The sequence below is a fragment of the Syngnathus leptorhynchus genome, chromosome 8, assembly GCF_054491065.1.
Source record: "Syngnathus leptorhynchus isolate UIUO chromosome 8, UIUO_Slep, whole genome shotgun sequence".
In the NCBI taxonomy this organism is placed as follows: Eukaryota; Metazoa; Chordata; class Actinopteri; order Syngnathiformes; family Syngnathidae; genus Syngnathus; species Syngnathus leptorhynchus.
Genome location: NC_141202.1, coordinates 5,307,275 through 5,327,917, shown reverse-complemented (window position 1 = coordinate 5,327,917; position 20,643 = coordinate 5,307,275). Strand labels below are relative to the sequence as shown.

The window sequence follows — 20,643 nt, the reverse complement described above, 5'->3', positions numbered from 1 at the left end:
TTATTACAGTGTGAGTACTTTAGTCACGTTTGACAGTGCAGTACATCCAATCACCACTCGTTAAATTCCGGGCCGCCCCCGTGGTCAACTCCCCAGTGACGTCATGCCGATCCTCCCCGTGCGGGGTGTGTGAGGAAAGCGTGTAAGCGTCCTGTGTGTTTACGCCTATGTATGTCAGTTTGGACAGCACCTAAGGCGAGCTGAAAAGCCAACGATGCATGTCCTATAGATATTTTGCATTGACTTGACATGACAGGCCAAGGACGAAAGGAGCTTTGCAGTGCTGCGTGCACGGATCTATGAATGAGCGCGTGCACGTATTCGGAGGTTTTCGAGGAAAAGTCCGCAGCTCATCTCGTTTCCTTCACGCCGCTTTGTGATCCCTTCACTGTCTCCCATTGTGACTTTTTTTTTTTTGAACAAAGTGATCATCTACCATCGCTTAGAATGGTTTTCGAAAGGTGAGTGAGTGAATCATGCAAATGCTGCTTGATAAAATGATGATGATGATACAATCAGCTCATTGTTGAGCGAATTGCACCGATGATCTTCGTATTGGCAGAGAGATGGACGCGATCGCCAACAGCATGCAGAAGAAGGCTGCGGAGCTGGAGCGGCTGGCCGAGGTGCTTGTCACCGGGGAGCAGCTCAGGTATGTCGGGATTCGCACTTATATCCATTTAAAAAAATAAATAAATAAAAAAGCAGAATCCAATGCAAGTGCAATTATGCAACATGGTGGACCCATTTTGGACTTGCCACAGGCAGCACCTCATCATTTTTTATTTCATTCATTTCCAGTAGTGGGAAGTAACAATGTATTACTCGTTGATTTTTCTAGCACTTTACTTGAATATTTATTTGAATAACTTTTTACTTTTAGCCCTTAGAAAACAAGACCAAAGTGTCATTTACTGCACTTTTTTTTGACATCTTCAAAATCTTCTTGCTTTACTATCTACACTAACTTGCTCAACTTCTATTTATTAATTATATAAATGTTCTCATCATCCCTCAATGCGTTTTGTATTTTGGACTCAACATGAACTCCCAGCCCTCCACTGGTCTGAATTCTAATGATTTTGTTTGCTTTACTAACACTACATCAAGTGAGCGTGAACCCACTAAACCTCATGATGTCATAGATATCAGGGACTAGCATTGCCTAGTTGTGTTGACACATCCTTTGACCTTGTGTTGAATAAAGGGCCCCCCATTACCATGGTGTGGTGGTTTATGAATCCAGCAATAAATAGTGTAGCAAAGTGTGTCACCAATGCCTGGAATTTCATCCCACCTCCCACCCTCTCCATTGAAATGAATTGTTCCCCCAATTTGGTTTATTTACTGTGACAGCGCCAACATTCATTGCCACGCGAGAGTAATGGCTTGTGTCAGCACAAAGTTCCCAGTCACTAAGCACCAGTGTATGTCTTTGTATTCTGTGTGTGTCAGTGTCCGTACCCCAGCTGGCCATGTGACTTGGTTAAGTGAGCAGTGGGTTGGCCTGTTGGTGATCCAGTTTTAGCTTTTCTGAAAAGTGCCCAAATTGCGATGCAAAAGAGTCCCGCATTGTGTTGTCGTGATACTTAATTCTTTTGCAACATGTTTCAGCCTACCCAAAGATGCTTATGAACTTGTTTGGGAGGGCTTGACATGGCGGTAGAAGTTATGGAGATGTACAATGTGGTTTTTGGAACAGTTTGCACTCCTAGTTTATTGAGGATTTTATTTGCGGTGCCGCAAAAAAGGCTATTGCACTGATTATACCGTGGAGGTCATGAAAGTGCGGATAAGAGTTTCTATGGTTTCCCTTTGTTAAGTGGTCTCAGGTCGAAATCTTGGCTCAGGCCTTCCTTACTTAATCAGTTATCTTTTTTTGGAGGTGTTTTTTTTTTTACCTCCTATGTGGATTATATATATTCCCTCGTGGAGTTTTCTCCAGGTATAAAAACTAGGGGATCAAGAACAAAGCCTTGGTGCATGCCAAGGGAGGAAAAGAGAGTTGGACCTTGAGAAGGTTATTGCAGTGAAATAGTGTGAAGGTAACGGATGTGTGGATTGCAACAGATGTTCCTGAGATAGCAGCATAGTGGTGGCGCTGTTTTTTTTTTTTTTTTCAGGGTATTCCTACTTCCTCCTACAGTTTAAAAACCTGCATGACGACTCTGTCCATTGATCTCTATCTTTGTTTGTTTATGACCTGTGATTGCCAGGCAACCTGTCATACTTTTCATGGCCTAATTTGTTTGTTGTGTACCTGTGTGAACCCAGCTGCGCTGCAAACTGGAAATTGTACTTTTGTCTCTTATCTTAGTCAGTGTGGGAGTTTGAAAAAGCATGCAGTGTAATGATTGACGCACTCCTTTGTTGACCTCCACTCCCTGCTATGGCTTTCTATCATCTAAACTGATAAAAGCCAACCTTAACTTCTTGTCTTTGTGTCTTGTATTGTATTAGAGTTAACAAAAACTAACTAACTGACTAAAATAAGAATTGAAATACCGTATTTTCCAGACTATAAGGCACACCGGACTATAAGGCGCACCTTCAGTGAACGGCCCATTTTAAAACTTTGTCCTTATATAAGGTGCACCGGACTATAAGGCGCACCATTAATGAATGCGTCATGTCAGATTTTTAATCCAAATCAAATCATTCTCCATTTTATCTCTTTTTTTTTTCAACTTCAGATGCAACAAATTACTTTATAATCACAAATTAATGATCCATAGTCTTTTTGATTGATGATTCATAGTCTTCAGCGGGCCACTTATGATTGATTTCATGACACAATGCTTCGGGCCAGTTTAAATTGAGGAATTTTGTCCATATATAAGGCGCACCGGACTATAAGACTCACTGTCGGCTTTTGAGAAAATTTTAGGTTTTTAGGTGCGCCTTATAGTCCGGGAAATACGGTAATGCACTTTTGATAACAAAATAAAACCAAAAATGCTTACAGAAAAGAAAACTATCCATTCAATCCAGCTAATTTATACCCGTATTCTCAGCAGTTATATTGAACGGAATAACATAAAATGGCAGCCGAATTTATAAACACTTTTTTTCTAAAATAAAAAAAACAAGACAAAAAAAGACACTTTATAATCAAGTGCACCTTTACGAATGAATATCGAATTGAAGTTTACTCAAGTTTGACTCATCTGCTGTCTCTGTTTGCTTTCCTCAATGTGATGTAATGCACCACATGACCCCGTGTGTCTTATTTAAACAAATTTGCAAAAATAGATCATTTCATAAAATACACTCCATTTTTTACCCAAGGGATTCCATGTACATTAGCTGCAGGTCACCATCTGGCATTTGCGACTACTCTTATGTAATAGAGCGGCTTCAAAAGGCCCATTTGTTATTCAGCAACACAACGAAGGATTCCTTTGTACGTGAAAACACTCTGTGGGCATATAGTGCACCAGCTCGTTGTGAAAATAGGTATGGTCATGTTGGGCGTAGGAACACTCTGTCTTGAGAAATGCGGGCATAAGAAGCACTCTGTGTACTCTTGAAAACCACAATGTCTAAATGCGACTTATCTGAGCTCATCTTGGATGGAAATGAGCTCTGTAGTCTTGTGAGACCGCATTGACTGTACATGAGATTTCCCTCTGAATGTCCTGACCTCACTTCATCTCTGTTCGGATGATTTAACAGTGAATTAAACGGAAAAGGGAAGAAGATGATACCGCGTCGGGCGGAAGTCTTTTGGTGCCGGATTGTTTGCTCATCTGGGCTCTTGGCAGACAGGCGCTTGTGTTGCTGGCAGACTTGGACTGTGATCATGAATTATGCAAAATGTTCGTCAGATATACGGAAAGTTAGATGCCTGGATGAGACTTTGACATACTCAGAACAAATTTATTTGATTGGTGGATGACTTGGTCTGGATGTGTCTGATTCTGGGCTACATCAAAAAAAGGTGCTAAGTCCGTCGCAGACACCTGCTGAATATTAAAAATAATCATAATTGGAAAAAATTATTATCTTCCAGGTTGCGGCTCCACGAAGCGAAAGTCATCAAGGATCGACGTCATCACCTGCGGACGTACCCAAACTGCTTCGTGGGCAAAGAGCTCGTTGATTGGCTGATTGAACACAAGGAGGCCTCAGAGCGAGAGACGGCCATCAAGATCATGCAGAAGCTTCTGGACCAGAGCATCATCCACCACGGTGAGGCTGCAATGCTTTTAATTCGTTTTCGTGTGGCACAAGAAGGCACTTCACCGCTAAGCATAGATTAGCAACGTAAGAATAGCTCATCAGTGATATTTATGGATGGATGGATGGATGGATGGATGGATGGATGGATGGATGGATGGATGGATGGATGGATGGATGGATGGATGGACGGACGGATTGAGGTTTAAAAGTTAACCTTGTGCTGCTTGTGCATTTGCAGTGTGCGACGAGCACCGGGAGTTCAAGGACATGAAGTTGTTCTACCGCTTCCGTAAGGACGACGGTACCTTTCCGCTAGATAACGAAGCCAAAGTCTTCATGAGGGGTCAGAGGATCTATGAGAAGTACGTAGACAAAACACATGCACAGCTTTTTGATTTCCTCCACACTGGAACGCATCAAACATTATTTCCATTGTGTTCAGCTCAATTAGTTTAAAAGCTTTTCCTGCAGTGATGGCACATAATGTTATTGAATTTCAATTAAGCATATTTGTCCAATCAGGGCCGAGAAGAAGAACAACATGAATGGAAGTGTTTTGTTTTTTCTTCAGCTTTTTGTCCATGATGTTGTTTGTATCTTACACTCTCTCCATCTTAAGCCCCATGGAGCTCAGTCTCAGATGTCATGGACTCAGATCCAGATCAGAACTGGGTTATTGTGAATATTCAGGTCACGGCTGGCGGCTGCTTGCTTCGTTCTACTTTGAATAATCCCAACCTGTACACTATGTTTACTCTTTGACGTGCACAACACGGTGTGTACCTTGTTGAGCTAACACCAACTGTTGACTTAACATATTTAAGCAGGTTGAATGACAACTGTGTACACAGTCACTTTTCACGGAACATTTCATCGACAATTTGTACATGCATGATGGCCCGAGAGCCTCTTCTAGCTAAAGTCCTACCCTGTCACCATATTAACAATTGACGTGTTGACTTTACATAAAGATTCCTTAAATGTACCACAAGGAGAAAATAGAACAACTGCAAATTGTTTCGCCGTATGAGCTGAAGGTTCCTTTATTGAACCTCCCTGAGAGGAAAGTGCTCCTAATTTATTTTCCCAGAATTTATGCCCTGCTCTTCTAATGCACATGTTTCATTTAGTTTAATTTCATCCATTAGGATTCTGAAAAGAGTTCTTGACGAGCTTCTCAAAAGAGAACGTAATCAATTTGACGCACACCAGAGGCATTGACCTCTGCAACGAGTCTTTATATCAGTTCCACAAGACAATCCATAAGTAAACAACTCAAATGACGACAAGAAAATAGGACAAAATTAACATGACACAGTAAAAAGAAAGACCACAGTGAAAGATGTCAATAAATGTTTTGTTTTGGCAAAACCTTTGCAGCTATTGTAATGTTGCGACAACAACAATTGTGGATCCTGAGCTATCATGTCTCATACTTTGATATGAAAAGGTGATCTTAAATAATGTAAACATTGTTACTTTCCCTTACAAGTAGTTTCCAATTCCCTGTGGTTTTGACTTTTAAGAATAAATGCAAGTGAGCTGTGGGATGCTGACAGATTTAGTGAGTGGTAGATGCTCATAAAACAGAATAAAAATAGTTTGTTTTAGCGCATGGCTTTGACTCATAATGTGCAGGTCATGTGCAGACATGTTCTGGTTGAAAGTTGATTCAGCACGCTTTATTGTTTCACTCAGTCGGTGACAGTTGTGGACTGACGTGTGTTTTTGTACACAGTATGGTAAGAGTCAGCAATTCTGCCCTTCACGTGTCTGTACTTGTTTCTTTTTGTTCGGAGTTTATAGATGTTTCGCTTAGCCTACGCTACGAAAAAATATATAAATTTGAGTTTTGCAGTTTGTAATTGTAATTAGAATATAGTCATTTATAGCTCTTGTACAAATGATAGTTTTATTTCCCAGCAGCTTAAAAGATTATCGAGCTTCAAGGAATAATGGTTTTCATCCCCAGTGCGTCGGGTTATTCAGATTATAAAGTCGGGAATGTGTCTGAGCCGCTTGTTTAGAAGGTGTTCCACTTTGGTATTTTTATTTAAGAAAAAGTCATACTATGCCTCTATTTTCTTTCTATAATTGCTGACTACTGATGTGATTCCAGAATGCCACACGTGTAATAATCCAAAAACAAATACACTTTTCAATTTATTGAGAATAATTGTTCCCTCGAGTTTCCACTCGTAATCATTTTCTGTATGTCCGGATTTTCCTTTTATGGCCACTCACTAATGCTCATGATGTTGTCTAGGTTGATGAACACAGAGAACAGCATCATACAGAGCAGGGAGGAAGAAGGCGGAAACTTCGAGCGGACGTTGGTAGCTTCCGAGTTCATTGATTGGCTCCTGCAGGAAGGGGAGATGGCGACCAGGGAGGAGGCGGAGCAACTGGGGCGGCGTCTACTTGAACATGGGATCATCCAACATGGTGAGGAGGAAGTCTGGCTCCACTTTCCATTCCTAATGAATGGTTTGAAACTTTATTGGAAGTGTACATCATATTAGAGGTTCATTGCCCTGTGCAGCAACTCCACAAGATATCCCGAATGACTTGAAATCAATCCTCCACATGACATTAAATTCGATTTGATGGGAATATCTTGCATGATTCAATTAGAATGCACTGAGGAGGAGTCACATGGTTGTACTGTTTATATTTGAGCTTCCGCAACTTTTAGTCAGTGGCTATGGGAAACATTGCCTCATAAACATTGCATTAGTGTGTGTAACCTGTTTTTTAAAGAATTAAAGATGAGGTAGATCAGTATTTCGTATGACAACACACAAAGCTGCATGAGACAACCCGATCTCACAGTGCTCAGTTCCCTTGTCAGAAATGAAAATATTTGGGGAGGTTTTTCTGACCCACCTCTGGTTAAGCTACAATGTACTGCATGGATCTGTATTAAGACACATTTTAAGCAATTAATTCATCAATTGAGAGTTGAGCTTCACCCCAAAATTGCAATTGTTCAACTTGCCAAGACAACTTGCCGTTTCATAATGTGGAGTCTACAATCATTTTCCTTTTAGTTTCAAATCATCTGACTTGAATCCAAATCCATTATGGCTATTTCAGAAAGCTTTTGAACTCATAACCACTTTTCTAAAATTGTGTTCTGCTTTGTTTAACCAGTCACAAACAAACATCACTTTGTGGACGGGCCCCTCCTCTTCCAGTTCAGGATGAACTTTCGGCGGCGGCGACGGTTAATGGAGCTGCTCCACGAACGGGGTCGCGGCATCCCCGAGAGCCACGACAGCCCTTTCTGTCTCCGCAAGCAGAACTCGGATGGAGGGAATACCAGTTTTCTCTCAGGTAGTCTGCACTTCATCACACACAAAAACAAACAATAAAGATTCTACAAAAAACACTGGAAAGCATTCAATATCTGTTATAAAAAAGAAAAATAATGGGAAAATTAGGGAGGTGTGTTGTCAGTCTTTTATTCTTAATGATACGGCTCAGCATCATTGTAGAAATCAATGAATCAAATGTATTGTGATCTCACTTTTTGTGTGTGTGGTGTCGACAGTGAGTCCCACTAAAGAGATAAAGATGGCAGTCGGGGTCCGCCGCAGCAGCATGAGCAGCAGCTGTGGCAGCAGTGGATACTACAGCAGCAGTCCCACACTCAGCAGCAGCCCACCGGTCCTGTGCAACCCCAAGTCTGGTCAGCAGCCGCTATGCAATCTGCTTTTAGCCACTATTTCAAATTAGATTCATCACAACCATGTTTTGCTACTGAAACATATTGTTCCAATGATGCAATGTGAATCATGTGATGAGATGAAAACCAGAAATGCGTGTGTGTGCGCGTGTGCCTGCCCATGAATGTGTGTGTGTGTGTGTGTGTGTTGGAGGTGTCCTTGGTAGGCACAAAACCTCTCAGCTTCATGCACACAATACAAACAGGAAGAAGGAAGCTTCTTAAATACATAGAAAGAGACGCACGCACACACACATATGCAAAATGCATAGTTCATGTGTGTTTACAATACATCCCACAATCTGGCATTAATCCCGTAATAATCAAATGTTCTGTGATTGGACAGTTCTGAAGAGACACGTGAGTCCAGAGGAGCTCCAGAGCCCAGGAGGACATTTTCTAAAGAAGACATTCACTGTAGGAGAGACACACACGTGCACACACACATACATAAAACATGTACTGTAGATGATAATACCTTGAGGATAATATGAAGTATTACTTTATGGACAACCTTTGATTTGGCCTTGCACAGATCGTAGGCGATGCTGTGGGTTGGGGCTTCGTCGTGCGAGGTAGCAAACCCTGTCACATCCAGGCGGTGGACCCCGGGGGACCTGCAGCAGCTGCTGGCATGAAAGTAAGGACATTACATACCTCACAAAAAAATGGAAGGCATGATGACATTGTGGCAAAAATACAAAACCAGTGTGTAAAATACAGAGCATAAAAGCAAGAGATGTGATCAAATGACTGAAATAGTGAATCAAGGAAGAATAGTAGCAAGAAAGCGGGGTCATTCCTCCCCATGCAGCCACCACAGCTGGCGCTGAGTTGTGCAAGCAAAGCGGCAGCAAGGAATGCTGGGAATGCATTGCATAGTGACTGCACTGTTAAATGGTCAGGCAGCAGAAAACAACTAGCAGCAGGCTGGCTGCAGGCGACAGACAAGCAGACATGGCTTACAAATCATAACACATCATGTACTATGCGGCCCTTTAAAGTATGATGAGCTCTTGCACGTTTGGTTAACTTGATAAAAAATTCGGATTTGTTTTTATAACAAAAAAGAGGAAATGGGTATTGGGAATAACCACTTCTGCTTTGACGCTCATATTTAGTTGCAGTGGAAATGTGTGTCATGGTTCACGGGCGCTGATAAGGCATATTGTTATCTTAATGGAATAGTAACTAGCCTGAACCTGGGCTGATAGTGTGACATAAATGCAAACCATTTGACACTCAAACTAAACAGTTTGAGAAGCACTTTTTTTTTTAATATTATTATACCATGAAAAGATTTCATAGTTTGTGGTCACATTTTTATTTGTAACACTTGGACATTGTCACATACTCTCAAAAGTACTTGAGATGTAAATAAGGGTCCAAAATAATCTCACCACATTTATTTTTGGCAAAGTTGTGACTATTTTTATTTATTTAATTTAAAGTGCATTCAATTATTTTTAATTCACGCTAACTTGCTTGAAAAAAAAAATCCAGAAATTGACTGATACATTTATAAAATGGATTATGAAGACAACAGTATTACAAAGTACAGTGGTCCTCCCATATGGTAACAAGCCACACAGATATATTTGAAGAGAAAAGAAAAATAGTGAGATAAATGGCAGAAACATGTTATCACTTGGGCGGGAGAGAATGTTCTTCACCGTATCACTCATGATCATTTTCTGTTTGAGCAGTTAAGAAAGTGCTTGTTGTTTGTTTATGAGGAGTTGCCTTGCTATTCCCCGTGTTCCACCTCCCATGACTCATTTTATTGATGGATAATTAGTTAGCAGTAACATCATCCTCAGAGAGAAGGCCACGTTGCAAGGTGTTGACACGGCGTCCACGTAAGAGGCCGAAGGGTGAAGTTACAAATGCAGACAGTCGCTGTGACCTCAGAGAACACGTACCGCCGATTTGACTAATCGCTGTCAAGCAGACAGAAGTCGTGATACTATAGATACTAAAAAATACCACATCGGAGTCTGTCCCTCTTATTCGTGGTCCTTTCAGTTTTTATCAAGTGCCCAGCAGGCCATAATAAATTTATGAAAAAAAAACAAAAAAAAAGTGATGCAACTGGCTGAAACCAGTCCAGGATGTACCCCACATCGTACCCCAAGTCAGATGGGATAAAAATGGAGGGATTGCTATGATGCAACAAGTTGTTATTATGTCTGAGTATTCCTGGGTTATATTTAAAAAAAAAGAAAATAGACTGCCGTGCCAGATAAATTTATGACCAACATGACATGAAATCAACTCCCATGTGGGACTCAACATAAAAAAAAAAGGCAGGGTAATATTTACATTTTTTCTTATTCCAGCTACAAATACACTAATATATGCACAATTAAAGTTGCTAATTATACTTCAGTGATTGAAAATAAGTGTTTTACATACTTTTCACATCAGACAAACTTTTTTTTTTTCTTTCAAGCTTTATATGTGTGTGTGGTCCATTTATAAACTTCCCCTTCCTTCCTTCCTGTCGCCTCTGCTGGAAAAGGTGTGTTTATTGTTTGCTTGGCCCCGTCTCAGAAGTTGTCTCTAGGTGTGAATGTTTGCTGGCTGCTAAATCACTGCAAACCCTAGGCAGGCCACCTATTCATTTGTTTGCATAGTTTATCTTCAGAGCTGGAGAGGTCCGCAGAGGTTATGTTAATAATTGTCAACCCACCAAAGATTTGTACTTTAAAAGTACTTCTTGGTTAACGATCTTGGTGATTATTTACAGTAAATGGCAAGCAATGAATACAACATTTTGGGATTCTTCTTCATCACCTGAGAAGGAAGAATAAGCTCTTCCAGCTCTCACTCAGCATGTGTCCATTATTTGCTCTACACATTTTCTTGGTCTTTCTTTTGGGAGACTTTTTTTTTTTTTTTCTTTCACGCCCCCTCCCTGCCCACTGGCAGACGGCCAAGAGTAACAAGCCCGCAGCCCTGAGAGGAGGCCGGCATTAAGGAGGGGGGGGGACTGTTAAGAGAAGTTGAAAAGGAAGCTTGAACAGACCAAACAGATGGAATAAACAGAGATAAGATAAAAAGATATTCAGGTGTGCATGTGTGTGTGCGTCAAGAAGATTATTTTTGGCACTTTATGACCTAAGGCGGTTTGCAGCAACAAGGGATTACTAACTGTTTTTGTATTTGTTGTTTTTTTTTTCTCACCCTCTTGCTGTAATCTATCTTGAAACCTCAGGAAGCACATTAAATTGTATTAGCTGGTGATTTTGTAAAAGTCATTCAACAACATTCCGCAGAACGTCCGGTGATTTGTGGGCTCCTAAAGCCGAACGTGCACAAAGATTCAGAAACCTTTTGAAACAAGTTAAATAGAAGCCTGCAAAAACCTAAAATGCCAAAGTGCCGTCATGTTGCGAGCGCCTCCTTACTTTAATTGGCTCCAGTTGGGAGTTGCGGTTTGGTCATGATCAGGAAGGCGGGGCGGGCACAGGCATGACGACGTGCCAACTCACATGCGGTTGTGTCATTCCTGGGGTAATTTAGCTGTCGTCAGGATTTTACGAAAGGAAAAACTTTAGAATGAATTGTTTTCTGAAAACACACAACAGTACAGTGGAAAATCCCCGAGCACGGTTCATTACACTACTTTTGTTCATTTGTCCTATAAAAGAATTGAATAATTCAGTTTCAGTCTATAGACAATATCTTAACATTAACTGGCTTCCTTGATTAGTCATTTTTTAACGACAGACGTGGTCATCATCACACTTTTCCTCTTCGCTCTTAGTGGTACCTTTGTCGGAAACACAAAAAACAAAGATAAACTAAAACAAACAAAGTTATGTGTTTCCATAACATTTGGATTACAAACCAACTTTTTTTTGGGGAGCTCACATTTTGGCTCGATCATCTTTATTGAGTTTACCCAGCTGTCCAGTAAGTCATCTGTGTACACTTTGTCTTCTCAACACAGCCAAATTCAGATCTCACGTGCACACATTGATATAGGAAGAGGATAACGATTGTGAAATCTGAAATCTGTCTTTACTGTAGTGATTCGAGCAAAGAGTAAAGCGCGATGAAAATGAATTGCTGCGACATAATCTCCTTTTCCAACCTGTCACGCCAGATGGCTTTTGTTCACTAAAACCGTTTCTTGCCCAAATCCATCTGGAAAACAGCCAACGAAAAAGGTCAAGCACTTTTCCAAAAAATGTCATGGGAAGAAAGTTCGTAACGTCACACCCAGCATGTCAAAAGGTCAACAAGCGTCGCGACTCCAGTCAAATTCAATCAACTGCTTTCACCTTTCGGGCATACGTGTTGTTGTTTTTTTTTAAATTCCATTTTACATTTTGGAAATGAAATGTAAAGTCATACGCAAACAAGAGTGGATAAAATGAAACGCTTCTTCTCAGTAAAGTCAATGTTCATATGTGATCTCTCTCATTTTTAGGTTTGCCAGTTTGTGGTCTCAGTGAACGGCTTGAACGTCCTCGCTCAGGACTACAGAACTGTGAGCAACTTGATCCTCACTGGGCCCAGGACGATCGTCATGGAAGTCATGGAGGAGATCTGACTGTGTTGAGCACAAACTGCTGACAAGAGATGTGCAGCAGCAACTCCTAAGGTTGAGTTCAAACCACCCGCACTAAGTAAGCGGATGAACGCTCTATTCTTCGTCTCTGCAACTCGAATCACACGCACAAAAAGTGAGAGACGGTGCAGTCTTCTGTATTCATCTCCTCGACTTTCAAAAAACAAAAACAAAGGAAGGACAATCCATATGTCTGTGACAATTTGGAGATAAATGAGTGCCAACTTTGCATCATCAACAGATGAATTACCACCTCCAGTGTCTTTTGCCCGAGCTAGTTTCTAATCCGACAATGAACGCTTTGGAGAGACCGATGCTGCCCTCTTTTGGCATAAACTCATTTTCACACGCACATTTAAACACAAAATCTAGACGCACTGGATATAATTTACAATGTGATTTGATGATACCTATACGAACATAGGTACAGTGTATGAAGTTGAATAAAAAATAATAATTCTAAAGCCAAGTTATAACATGTATTCAGGCTGATATAATCAGCACCATAACTATAAGCTCTGATAGAATTTTCTAGGATTAAAAGCACAAAATATCCCTTATAGATTTAAGAAATTGTTTTACAAAGCACATTTGTTAGTCACGCGTTTGTTCTCAGCTTTCTGGCCTCATCGTAACATAGTTTGTAAAACATATTGTAAATGATAGCCAACTAGTGACAATCAGCAAATGATAAATGTAGGTTGATTTAAGGTAAATATTCACAAAACGCCAATATAAGCATCCCCAAACAATTTAAGGTAATTTGCTTATGTACAATTTCAATTTCAACGTTTAATGCTAAGCGCAAAAAATACATGTGGCAGTATATTAAAGGAGCTCATTGGGTGGGCTTTTAACAATGTGTCATGGACTATGCAACAGACCTGATCCACATTGGCAAGTCAGGGTAACTGCGCAACTGAATGTATTGCAAATTTTTCTTTTTTTTAACATGAAGCACTTAACGATAAGAGATGCATGCTTTTTGTTAGAATGTTGCTACATCATTACTCTTGCATTGCAGCATGAAGGCCCCACATTTAAATTTGACAAAAAAAACAACAACATATGGTATGACAATTAAACCGTTGTTTGTAGAGACTAATACCGGTACATATTGTATATCTTTAGGTGAACCAGATCTAACTAGGTGTAGCGTATTGAGGAATTCAATGTGATCTTCCTTTTGGCATATGTATAAATAGAAACTCCCATTGTGTTTCCCTATGCAGTTACGCACAGATACTCCTCAATATTGGATATAAGCTATTACTCCATCACCTGTGAGAAAAGCTCTCGACTGCACTCACCATACGAAGCATGCTGTTAAATTTTAAAACGTGGTGTCTTTAGAATTTCAGTGTACAACACGTAACGGCTGTCCAAGGAAAAACATGTCCACAGTTGATGAGTTTTCATCCAATGGTGACAATTTACCGTAATGTGTTGTGAGACGACACGGGTGATGCCATGAGTGTATCTTTAATGACATGTGAGCAGAAGTTGAGAGGTTGCTGCAGTTTAGTGCAGTGAAATGATAATAATACGAAATTTGCCAATTTTGCAAGGATGTAGTATCAATGCATTCACTTTATCATGACCTCTTTGATCGTGGCAAAAGATTATTACCTGTGTGATTGAAGAAATTTCAATACAGTCTTTGTATTGACTCAGGTGTACCTAATGGTGTGTCCAATGTGTCAACATATAGGTATAGGTAGATCTTTTTAATGTTATTTTTTTGACACCTCTTGTTGACTTAGAACATTTCTCCCTAAAGTGTTGTCAAGTAAACTAGTAGACTTGATTAGAGGCCACTAAAAATGTTTGTTGTAAAAGGTGACCTGCATTAATTGTCACTCCGTGTGGTTTCATTAGTGCTTTTGTGACAAGCAAAGGCAATTGTAGACAAATCATCTTTAAGTGCAGTCAGTAATTGCGTCATTATTTCTCAACCAAAGACGACTGCTGATTGTTTTGTTTGTTTCTTCTCTTGTAAATTTGTGTCATGTAAACGTGTAAATAATACACCTTCTTTTAACAGGCTACAATATATTGCAGCTTTTTACATTACCTTTGCCATAAAAACACGTTGAGTAAATGAATAGTGGTTTAAATCAGTTTATATTTGATCTATATGTTTGTATTCTATCATTTCTATTTTTCCCAGACTAAAACCTCACCTTCACTTTTAAAGTGGTGTCTGTAAAATCAAAATAGTTTTGTTTCTCACACAGACTGATATTTTTCAGAATAAAAATGCACAGGATTAGAATTCATTAATGAATGATGGGATGATTTGCCTTAATGATTTGTTTTGCTTCTCATGTTACTGTTTTGTGTACAAACATTTCATCTGGTCATGCTGCGGTGGCTGTCATGCTTCATTTTAAGGGACAATCAGTGTTTTATACACTCTTGAACTGATGGGCGAATGTATAACTTCTGTCGATGCGTTCATATTTCAGCTATAAAAGGGACTATGATATTTTCAGCAGTTACTTTGGATTATTTTTGCTCTCAAAGTGGGACAATTCTGCTTCTAAACTCAATAATGAGCTCATTGTTTTAATGATAAACGCACAGATATTTTCCTGAGTAAGATGTTAAGTGGTAAATAAAAGCATTCTGTGTTAACTGGGAGAGTTGTTCACTTTTCATTACATTTCACGAGATTTCATGTCTAATTATGCTTCTTAAATCACATCTTATTGCAGAAGTAACGTGCGATACAATCGTAAGAAAGATATGAATTATTGCGTTTTATTGAAACCAGTTCATCATTTTAAGACATTCAAATCTGGGTGACTTTATGATGGAAATGTCAGATTCTCTTATTACTAAATGGAAAATATATTTATAGGTATAATGTGTCCATTCTTAAACATTGGAAGCACTTTTTATTCATCTATAGTCCCAAAAATAAATCACACATGGAATATTCAAGTAAGTACTGTAGATGACATTTTGAATTTGAGCTTAACCATCGACTGGCTCCCTTGCAATATAGTATTTAATTGCTTTGATATATTCTAACCCCCATGATTTCATATGGTTACTTATCATATATTTTGTATGAACATAATGAACTCCATTATAAGATGAGGCATTTACCCAAACAAAATGCAAAAATCTGAAATTGAAAGTGTAACTCACAGTAGTGCATTGCTACCAGCAGATGACAGTGTTGTTCAGATCATGATGAGATACTCTGTTGTGTGTCTGAGACAAGTGTCATGATGATAAATGTTCAGTAGTCTCGCCCTGTCACAGAGGGTGGTTCACATTCCTGATTTCCATGAAGACAGAGTGAGTTCAGTTCCTGCTCAGTGATGGTGTAAATGGTCATCTCTATGGCCCGTGATTAATTGGTGACCAGTCAAGGGTGTACCCCGCAAAGTCAGCTGGGATAGGCTCCATCTCACACATACTCTTAAAAGAATAAGCTCCATACTGTAATTGACATGTAAAACTCAAACAGACCAAGGAGTTGATCGACCGGGCTCCTTTGAGGGTTGGGATTGTCTACTACTTCCTTTGACTAACAAGTACAAGCAAGCACAAATGCCACCTGCTCTCACCTTTTTGACTATTGTGTGAATTTAACATAGCTCAAATTTGGTCATTTCTTCGACTTCTGCAAGCATTTGAGACTTTAAATTGAGACACGTATTTGGAGTGATTGTGTTTCCACGCCCTTAATGACACCCAAGTTGATGGATGATCTTGCATTGCACTATAGAAAACCAGTTATATTGTAGTCATCCATATTGTTGGCTTGAAATATTAAGTCTATTTTTCTCAGCTCAAAGATCACATAAATACGAACATAACAGAGAAATGGGTCCTCGATAACATCAGTGCCACTGTGCCAGCATCCATTTTGATGTTTAAAATAATTGTCAGACAAGGGGATAATGGTTTCAACTCGACATGGTATTAAAATTCACATTATGGAATTTCCGTACATTCCAACAAGCCAGTCGATTTTTTTTTTGGTCCTTGTGTTAAAAATCATCAATGCCCCGATTTTCTGATACTGCTGAAAGCTTATCGACCTTGTTTGTTGATCCAGCCGCATTCTCAGCAGACTGGGTATAAAAAAAAAAACACTATTAAAACTGCTCAAACTACTTGATAACTACTCACGATCACACACGAGCATTGCTGACTTTGATCACTAAGGAGGCAAAATGCTCTAATTTGGCCTGATTGCCGCTGCGTGTTACCACCCGATACAATAGGGCCTCTGTTGCAGCTCTGATCTGATAGCACTGCCAAAGGCAAAATATTGGTGCTGTTTGTACAGAACAACATATTGGAAATAATGAGGGTAAAGCCAAGCTTTAGCAGGCAGTGTAAAAAAGCTTATAGAGACAGTGTTTGGGTTTACATTATTGACGTACGTATATCTCTTCCACTGATACAATTCATTAAAGATAGGTTTCAATCCCATCCAGGTAATTGTAGACAATAAAGTTTGGTATACTTGCCTCATGCTTTTCATGCAAAATGCACAACTGGAGCTTGTAGTTGGAGTAGAAGGCAAAATTTGCTGCCAGTTTAGTTAGCAGTATGGCATATTTGCAAGTTAGTCTTCCAAATGTTCCAAAATGTAGCCAAATGCTTATTGCTGCCATGGCGCTTGTGGATTATTTACAATCAGCGAGATTTAGTTGGAGGATATGGGATGAAACAGGATGCAGCAATCATAGATAATTCAATTATTGGATTCCATGGCTTTTAATGGGTACATTTGTTGGCCATAAATCACTCATGCATCATTTGCCAATTACCGTTTTTCCTCGTCTGTTTGTCGTTGCAGTAAAATGTCCGCATATTAGATGAATAGCCACAAAACAAAATAGTCTGTGGTGATTTGCCTCATGCCTGAAATGAGTTTAACTAAAGACGCGACTACCATTGAGCTAACCATGTGAAAGTCCATGTCGCTTTGACACCATGATGATTTTAGAACAATTCGAAATTAGGAATTCAAAATAAAGTATTTTCTCAAGTAGGCAGCATTCTGGGAATGGCCGGTTTAGGTTGCAGATGACAAGGTAACTAATAACCGTGACCAGTCACACTAATCACTAGGCTATGGTCACTTCAGCCCCGTATATTTACCTGCTGCTTGTCATTAACACTACAACTGAGTGTGTGTGCATATATGCAAGAGAAGAAGCCTTTTTTGGTCTTCAAGCAGGCCAGTACATCGTACGTGTAAATAAGTTGGAGAAGAGCCAAAGTGTGCACATGAGAGGACATTAGTGAAGGACAACAGTCAATACAGCAGCATTTCATGGCGGACTGACCAGATGGGAGCCATTTCTCAGTGAAGCACACATGACAGCCCCCTGGGACTTTGCCAAAAGCCACCAACATGACTCACTGACCATAAAGCTCAAATCCATCCATCTGATGGAATGAAGATTGAACTGCTTGGCCACAATTCCCAACAGCGTGTGTAGAGAATCCCAAACTGGGAGCCGACTCACATTAATATCCCGCTTACGGGCACACTCACTAGTATTAGAGACATGCTGTGAGGATTTCTACCGACATGATATGAGTCGAGAAAGATAGAAGTGGGGAAAATATGGAGACGTTCTCATAAATAAAGCTCAGTTGGAGCTTTCTAGAAAGTGTGAAAATCCCACCGTGGCCCATCAATGCACCGCTGCACACGCGAAAATTGCCCTGCACTGGAGCTCCCCATCCGGTTTGGCTAACTAATCTAACAAAAGCAGAGTAAAGAAACTTCCAAAAATAAACAGTCTTGAAAATAATCTCTGATTAAATCTACCCCGTTGCTTCTTAAAGTGTTCTTGGTTAAGGGTAAAGATTTATTATAAGCCCATTATTTATTTTTGCAATTACTTGAGTTGATTTGGGCAAAATGAATGCTGACTGTGAAAACCTGCTGTCAGAATTTTTCACTGACGAATAGATGGCCTTATAATAAAAAGACAGTAAAGTTCTCTGCAGTTAAAAGCAATGTAAAGTGAATTCAGCTATTTGTCTCAATATATTTGAAGAGTTCATTTTTAAAAACTTGTTTTTTTCCATTTTCTTCTGTATTTTTCCTTTTTTAATTTAATTTCATTTCTGAAACTATGACTATGTTTAAAGCCTCTTTTTATATACTTGGTGATTTATTCAAACTGGGCAATGTTGTTCATAACACTCTTTCTTCTCTGTAATATGTCAAATTTACATTTATTTTCACTTTAGAGGGACCTTAAGGATATGATACATATATGCCCAGGGAGTGCTGAATAGCAGTCGAGTGACAATTTATCACTCTGGACAAGAGAAAATGAGAAAATAGTATGAGAATAACCTTATCTCTTCAAAAAAGTTACTTACTTTGAAGAAAAGAACATTTCTCTAACCCTTTTCAAACTCAAGGCAAATGTAATTGTCTCAAAATTCCGTCCATTTTCAGCACAACTGAGTTCATTATAAGATATTGCTTTGAATCGTCCCAGTGTAAATCCCGTCATAGTTTTTTGGGGGATGTAATTCTTGAAGCAGGTCAAAAAGTTATTGTACAGCAATGCGAGGGTCACAAACTTTTCTGAACATCACAGATGGAGCTGAGCACAATGACCTGCTGCTCAACTCTACCGACCATGTGACTGATGATTTTATTCATCAGAACCGCCACATGGGAAGGGCGGCGACATTGAAGAGGTAGACAGAAGGAGGGTGCAGAGGTGAGAAAAAGATACACTCATTAAAGGAGAAAAAAAAAAGTGAAGAGTATACCAGACATGTGGGAATAAAAATCTAAACATTGAAAAGAGAGAGTGAGAGAAGCTGTCAATCAAAAGTCATCTGGGGCTCCAATGACACACAATAATTAAAATGATGTCATATAAAAAGCACATTTTGTTGGGCAATCAATTAAAGCATTTTGTTTAATATACATTGCTGTGCCTTACTTTAATATAATGCCGCAAATTTGACACTTCTATATCCATTTTAATCAATTTGGTCACGCTTGCTCGTTTGCCATCCAATATGACGGCCAAAAGATTTTCTGCAACTTTAATTTGTTTGTTTATTTGTTTCTATCACCTTGATCAATAACAATAACAGAGGTAAAACGATTTTGCATTTAATTTAACCATATCAGCCAAACCAACATGTTCTTTAATGCCAATTTGGGCCACAGGGGGTAACAGTGAGCACCAGAAATGAGTAGATGAGTTATGGTATGATCCTGATTTAAATATGTATGGAAAGTATACATGTATACAAAATCATTTAAAAAGCCTTCGAGTAAATTTATCCCCTCAATTTTTTATTTTAGGTTTGTACAACAGCTGAAGAAGGGAGCACTACTAGGAAAGGATGAAGTTGAGGAGAACAACAAGAGGGAAGGGCGTCCTCAACCACTATATTATAGTGTTTATGACATCTGGCCAGTTGTTTGACTGAGGCATAAACGAGTGTATGTGTGTGTGACTTTTAGATGCTTCAGGGATCACACCTGGTGTGTGTCTTTTGGCTTTTAAGACATCCAGAGGGACATTTGACCAGACCAGCTTGAGTTTCCCATGACTCTATCAAGCCTGGGGGCGAGCCACACAGCATGGCAAGTGTTTGAAAAGAAGTTTTGTGCCTTACAGATTGCCTCAAATAAAAATAATTTAAGGATTGATTTAGCTATTCTTTTAAGATTAGCACCAAAAGCTTCCTTGTGCTTTCTGATCATTGCTTCTGACCAATATCCAAAATCATTGGTGTGGTGGCCATCAGGAACTTCAAATGTTTGGATTTTCCTGAACAGCCGGTCTGTTTTTGAGACGGCTGCCTTCATTTTTGTTTTTAAATTTGACCTTTAAAATCTTGTGCAATACTGATTTTACCATGTCCTGCTTTAAATTAATTAAATTATCTGTAAAATCATGAAAATAAACATTCAAACTGAACAGCTATTATGGAGCAGATGATGTACACATTATGATTACATGAAGATTTTTTAAAGTTTTGAAGGGGAAACTATAAAAAAATGCACGGATGCCTCTGGACTTCAGTTGAATTATAACCGCACAAGATCAGTATAATTAAGAAAGTGATTCATTCGAATCCGTATTTCCTCTCCTTGACTGGTGGACTCCTGAGCGCAGGTACCGGACGTGAA

At 39.4% G+C, this 20,643-nt stretch overlaps 1 protein-coding gene across 1 annotated transcript; it reads left to right on the top strand.

Moving 5' to 3' along the window:
• Positions 1–113: 113 nt before the first annotated feature.
• Positions 114–15,125, top strand: deptor (DEP domain containing MTOR-interacting protein). The gene is made up of 10 exons (XM_085919108.1): positions 114–461; positions 563–652; positions 4,013–4,191; positions 4,421–4,544; positions 6,449–6,627; positions 7,336–7,518; positions 7,736–7,873; positions 8,256–8,326; positions 8,445–8,549; positions 12,348–15,125. The coding sequence occupies exons 1-10, from the start codon at positions 304–306 to the stop codon at positions 12,468–12,470; spliced, it is 1,350 nt and encodes a 449-aa protein (XP_085775234.1). The 5' UTR covers positions 114–303; the 3' UTR covers positions 12,471–15,125.
• The last annotated feature ends 5,518 nt before the right edge of the window (positions 15,126–20,643 follow it).